The following is a 6523-nucleotide window of genomic DNA, read 5'->3' on the forward strand; positions in this document are numbered from 1 at the left end:
TTAAGAGTTTTTTTATAAAAAGATCTAAGAAATGTGTAATTTCTATTACATTATTCAAATTCTTTGCTCCTTACTTTCTCAACAAGTCTGCCTGAGTCAGGCAAAGTTAAAACCTCCTTATAGTACTTCTGAGAGTTGTAACTTATATTAATGCATTGCTATTTGAAATATAAAAAGTGTTATTTGAGGAAGTGCTGTCACTTCTACTACGATGTTATGACATATTTTATCATTTCCCTGAACAATGTATTATCAGACATGAATTTTGGGGGCCTGATTTCACTTCTGCTATTGTTTTCCAGTTATATCTTTGATCTCCCAGATCATTTGAGATACATATATTTTGAGAAAAATATATGATTGGTTTTAATATGTGACTCCATCTCAAGATTTGGCTCGATGTGACAAATAAAAGCTTCATAAAAGCCGTAGCTCCATGGGGCAGCTCTATGCTGTCCTTCCAGATCATTATAACTTGACGGTATTGGGGTTTTTGCTTAATTAGTTTTGATTTTCTTCAGAAGGTACGAGATATATTTTTGTTTTACTAATTAGTCCCTTTAACTTAAAAAAAAAAGAAAAGAAAAAGAAAAACCCTTAAAAAAAAGTTGAGCTCATTTTTCTCTACTTAGACCACAAACTGAGGCAGTATTTACTGTTCCCTTTCTCTATGAAATAAGGATTATAGCATAACTACCCTGAGTCCTTTAATATATACTTTCCAGTGTTAGATAGTATCATCGAGAATTTTTTTTCTTTAATCCAGTATTCTTGATCGACCTTAGTGAGTTGTAGTTTTATAATATGCCGCTTTTCTTTCACAAATCCTTTTTTAAAGCATTTACATGAGCAAATTTACAATACTCATTCAGACCTAGAATGCTCACTGCCAGACCTTTGTGGCCACAACTTCCCCAGGCTCCAACTCTGCTGATTTTTTATTTTGATGCCTCTCCTAATGACCGTGGTATAGCCAACGCTGGAACCTAGATGTGTATGGGATTTGTCTTCATCCTTGAAGTTCAAAAAATGCCCCAACATATGTACATGTCCTACTCACGGCACTTTTCTGTGATTTCGATGGTTTTACTTACCCAATTCTACTTCAATTGTGTTGTTTCTTGGATAAGTAATTTTAGGGACTCCATATTCAAGTTTTCCTGTTAAGAAACCATCCCCACATAAAGTGGCATGAGAATCACATAGGGTAAATGCGCAGCTCCTCAGGATGATAATACAGAGAAAGCACAGCACGGAGCAGGTCTGCAGGAGAGGTTGGTTCAGAAGAAAACAAGACACGTGATGCAACAAAGGTCTCATTCCACAAGTCATGGAATTGTCCAGAAAAAGCACCAACAAAGCTAGAAGTCAACCTACCGAGATAGCTCGCCTCTAAAGGACATATTTTGTGTAAATATAAACTAATGAGATGTTATAAGAAAATCTAATTATCTAATATCCCAAAATACACTTCTTCCACAGTGACTATTAGCAAAGTTCTGTACTGTTAAGTGGGAAAAATTCATATCCTAACATATGATCTGCAGTTTTAGCCTCCACCCCAGCTCCGCTTTTCCATATCCTTCAGCATCCTTTCCTCTTTTGCTATTCTTCAAAGATTCACTAGACTGTGCCATCCTACTTACACTTTATGACTGTCTTTCTTGAACCGATGTCTGCAAGACCCTTCGTCTTTCTCCTTCTCTCCTCCATTCCACTGTCCACAATTTACCAGTCACCTACTTAGTCCCAGAATCCTCCTATCTATTTGTGGGGATGTATGCAAAAGTCATGAGGGCAAGCTAGGAAAAACATGGAAAATCGCATGCCCTTTATAATGGCATTAATATTTGGACATTCTACCAACTATTCAATTTCAGTATGATAACACTAGCTGGTGTTATTCATTTCCTTATACCACCTCATTAAGCTCACCTCCATACAGGAGATCACATACACCTAAAATCTGAAAATCATTCTAGGCAACCACTTTTCTCTCACCCTCGATTTCAACTCTATACTCTTCCTCAGCAATCTCCTTCCCACCCACCACTTCAATTACCATCTAAAGTCCAATGCCTTTGAATTTTATGTCTCCAGATTTTTCCTTTAAGCTATAGACTAGCAGTTCTCAACCTGTGGGTCGTAAGCCCTTTGAGGGTCCGACAACCCCTTCACAGGGGTTGCCCAATTCATCACAGTAGCAAAACGACAGTGATGAAGTACCAATGAAAAGAATTGTATGGTTGTGGGGCACCACCACATGCGGAACTGTATGAAAGGGCCGCAGCATGAGGCAGGTTGAGAACCACTGTGCTAGACCCATATAGACTCTTGGCTACTCTACCTGCATCTCGACAGGGGCATCTCAAAGCACATCATACTCGAGTTATCTTTCACCAAATTCTGATCTCACTTTTAAAGCTAGTTCTCCTTCAGATTCATCTTTTTTTGTTGAATAGAATCATGATCCAGTGGGTCACATAAGCCCCGAGACCCAGTGTCACTGGCATGTACACATCCCTCACGCTCCATCATCAGCGGCACATGAAGATCACTCACTTCTACCTCCTCCAATGCCTTGAATCCACCTCCCTCGTCACTGCCACCATGTTACGTGTGCTAGCATGCTGCCTCCCCTGCCCTTGCACACCTGCCTCCTAACCAACACTCTGGCCCCTGCAGGGACCATGGTGTGCACAACTGCCTGACCCCTCATACTAAAATGTGAAACATCCTATGCGTCTCTCCTGCTCTTGACCCTGCTGGGCATTGACCTTTATTCTTAAAATAAGAGGGGGCTTCAAAAAGTGTGCAGGAGAAAATCCCCATTATCTTTGCATTCGGCAAGCTTTTTGTAGTGCCCTCGTGCAATCCAAACTTCCCACTTTGCCTTTTAGTCCCTGGGTGATACGAACATTGAACATGCTTGGCTGCTGCCTGAAAATCTGGAGGCTCCAGGCCACAAAGAACCACAGCAGAAGAAAGACTTGGCGATCTATTTCCGAGCAACTGGCCATCGAAAACCCTATGGAGCACACTTCTACTCTGACACACGTGGAGTCACCGTGAGTCAGAATCTATTTGACATCAGTGGTTCTGTTTCAACTTGATCTTGAACCCTGAACATTGCTGAACTCTTCACGTGCCATGTTCTACCTCGCCCACATCACTCCAACACAACCTGTCTGCTTCTCTGTTCTTCAGACACCAAGCTGCTCTTGTTAGAGGAAAAACTTGCTCCTTTAGTCTGAAAAGGTCTCATCCATTCCTCCTGTAGTTAATGCTCCCCGACTCCTGAGCATTAGCATTAGCAGTAAGTCGTTTCTGACTCACTGCCTTCACAACAAGTCCATGTCTGTTTGAGCTTATCTTTTTCCTTTCCCTAATTGCATTAATCTCCTTGGTAATTACATGTTTCATTAGTGGACTCTTCTATCACTCTCTCTATCTCCTCCCAGCTCACACGTCATGCTCCACATAAGCCGTGATCAGGTATCTCGTATCACTCTCACTTTTTAGTTTGTGGCCAGGCACGCAAGCTGGCCTGATCAGGCCCTTGGTAAAGAACCACGAAATGACTAACTGAAGGAAGGGTTCCTCTACCCCCTCCACTCAAGTTCAGACTAGCTGAAAACTCGTGGAGCTCAAGCCTCCGCTCAACTCTTCTTCGTGCCATCTCTGACTTGATCTCAGTTGTCACAAAGACAACCTTGCTGCTCTGCCCTTTCAGCCGTTCAAGGGTCGCTCCCTCAGTAGCTGCATGATGAAGTCTATGCATACAAGCAGTCTCTGATCTTGCCCGTTTTCACTCTGTGGCCTCGGCTTCCACCACCCATCAGCTCACACTTAGACTCAAGAAATTAGTTTTAGATCTAATGTGAACCATGATGTTTGTTATTTCCACATTTGGCCTTATACTGTTCTTATGCCTAGTGACCCCTGCTGACCCTTTTTCACTTATATAAATTGTATTCATCCTTCCAAATCCAGCTGAGACATGACTTCTCCTTGGCTACTTCATCATAGCGCTCGTTTGCCACCACTGTTGTACCACCACATTCGAGTGTGATGATTCTTTCCCCATCCCAAGACATTCTGTCTATAACTCTGTAGTTACATACAATGTTGAAATGACTTCCATAATATCTCCAGCTCCACTACCAGCAGGCTGGGAGTATCTCAACAGATGAACCAATTTTTGTCATTTCAAAATTCTCAGGTCTAACGTAAATTTTGGCATGGACATAAAAGATCACAGAAGTTTCCAAAAAAGTTTTTGAAGCCCTTATGTAACCGATTTTAAAAATAAATGCTTATTGCGCTGAAATGAAATAGACTGTTCAACCCAATGGGCTCTGGAAGTCGTTTTCTGAACCTTCAGTCTTTGGGGCAGGGGTATCGAGGAGCTCCCACAGAAACAATGCACGCTAAAACAGTGTAGTAGTCAACCATAATCTGCTCATAAATTGTCTGTGTCTCATCTAGTTTGGACACTGGATGTGGTGCTAGGGACTTAATGGCGAATAATACAAAGTAGATGCCTACTTTCAAAGATATAATAGTTATAAAATAAAGAAGAGAAAAACCATAAAATCCAGTACAATTTTCTTACTTAAGGGGCTCTTATCAAAGAAAATTAAAATCAGAGACTCTCCAACAGCATCTAAAGTCAAATAGATAATTTCAGGAAAAAATCACCAGGGAAAGGCTGGGGAGGAAGGAATATCATGAGGAACAATATGCCTGGACGTAGGGAGCCACTGAACCTCTGCAGACTAAGTGCCAGGGAGTCTCTCCTAGCAGGGAATAGGGAGCCACCCATACTGAACATATCACCCAAGGGAACCTCACCATTAAGAGATAACTGAATTGTCTTCAGGACTTTGATGCGCTACATAAATGAATTTAAAATATGAGGCTCCAAGTCAAAGAACTATCAAATATCTAGTTCCCTCCATTTAGATGGTTGTGTGCTGTCATGTGGATTCCAACCCATAACAACCCTTTATAAAGGGCAGAGCAAGATCCTTACAGGGGCAGATTACCAGGTACCGTATAGCTCTCTCTAGGAAATCCTAGTGGGCTTTAACATCTAATCTCTCAGTTAGAAGCCAACTACTTAACCAAATAGCCTCTACTGAAGAAGTCACAAAAGGCAGCCTAGCAGGAATTCCTTTGTCAATATGTCGAGGGAAAAACTGCTTGCATGATTATCAAAATACCTAAATTCTAGTCTTGCTTTTGTCATTAAGCAGCTTTTTCAACTTAAGTAAATTACTCCCCTCCTGGTCCTCTAAGGAATTAGAGTTTGGGCCTGAAATTACTTCTAAGGTTTCTTTGTGTTTGTAAGACTTTGTTTCCAAGTCTCATGCTCAAGAAAATTGGCCACTCTTGTGTTAATCACTGAAACCCCAGGAGCATTCAACCAAATGATGAGCCATGCCCACTCATGTGGAACTCTGCTGAGACTCAGTGGAATTTTCATCATAGAAAACTTTCAGCATAATAAGAATATCAGTGTCTGTCCCATTCTCCGAATGCCTATGTTTGGTCAGGCACCTTAGAAGCATACTACATACACGACCTCACTTAATTTTCACAAATAAGCCAGGAGTTTTGACTATTCTGGTTTTTCAGATGAGAAAACCTAACTGCTCACATCGTTCTGCTGCACGCTTTCTGTTCTCAGACTTTAACAAGGACAGTTTTGAATGCCTACTCCCTCTCAGCAGAGTCAAGATGGAGAACCATGTCCGTGCAAACCTGGAAGCGCACATAAAGCCAAGAGAGGAGTCCCGGGTACAGATATGAGCATACTTACTGACGTCTACACTAATGTCGTTTAAAACTGTGTAGTTCTTCCCCTCGTGTGTCAGTCTTGCTAGGCATGCATACATCCCTCTGTCTTCTGCTGAGACATTTTTTACAAACAGCTTCATTCCCACAGAATTAAACCGCTCTTCTTTAATCTCTTTACATTCCTAAACACAAAAGGAAGTAAATAAACTGGTGAGTATTTTGGAATACCAGTAACACGCTTAGTTAGCATCAGCCTATAAAACGAGAGAACATGCAAGAAAACAATAGGGTCCCTTGATCTTCCAATGTGCCTAGAAGACAATCTTACCAAAAGATTTGACAAAGAATGAGTGACACAAATATTACATTCTTATTTAGCACCTTAATAAGGACTGTGATGAGAGAAAAGAAAGCTATGTGCTCCCTAGTACTTGGAAATCCGAAAACTCGCTCTACTTGTTAGGCAGTATACATGTGTATCCAGAGTATTTGACAAAGAATTGCTAAAATGAGTAATATAAATATTAACTCTAGTAGTAGTTGAGAGGAAAACAGCTTCTGCAGGCTAGGCTTATGAAGGAAAACTTCACAGAGGAGGAAGAATTAGACTGGCCATGAATAATTTTGGTAGGAGCAGGTAAACAGGCAAGAATGTCCTTCACCAAAGCTGATGGTGCCCAGCTATCAAAAGATATAGCTGGGGTCTTAAAAGCTTGAAGGT

General features: G+C 41.1%; 1 protein-coding gene across 1 annotated transcript in view; it reads right to left on the reverse strand.

The window, feature by feature from the left end:
- Positions 1–6523, reverse strand: part of IL1RL2 (interleukin 1 receptor like 2) — a 58208-nt gene that overhangs the window by 39208 nt on the left and 12477 nt on the right. The window contains exons 4-5 of the mRNA XM_045283948.1: positions 5825–5984; positions 1095–1160 (exon numbers count right to left, since the gene is read on the reverse strand). Of these exons, the coding sequence (XP_045139883.1) occupies positions 1095–1160; positions 5825–5984 (226 nt within the window). The remainder of the gene's footprint in view (positions 1–1094; positions 1161–5824; positions 5985–6523) is intronic.

Source organism: Echinops telfairi, unplaced genomic scaffold (assembly GCF_000313985.2).
Source record: "Echinops telfairi isolate 266 unplaced genomic scaffold, ASM31398v2 ScPeMD7_7467;HRSCAF=8505_1, whole genome shotgun sequence".
Taxonomy (NCBI): Eukaryota; Metazoa; Chordata; class Mammalia; order Afrosoricida; family Tenrecidae; genus Echinops; species Echinops telfairi.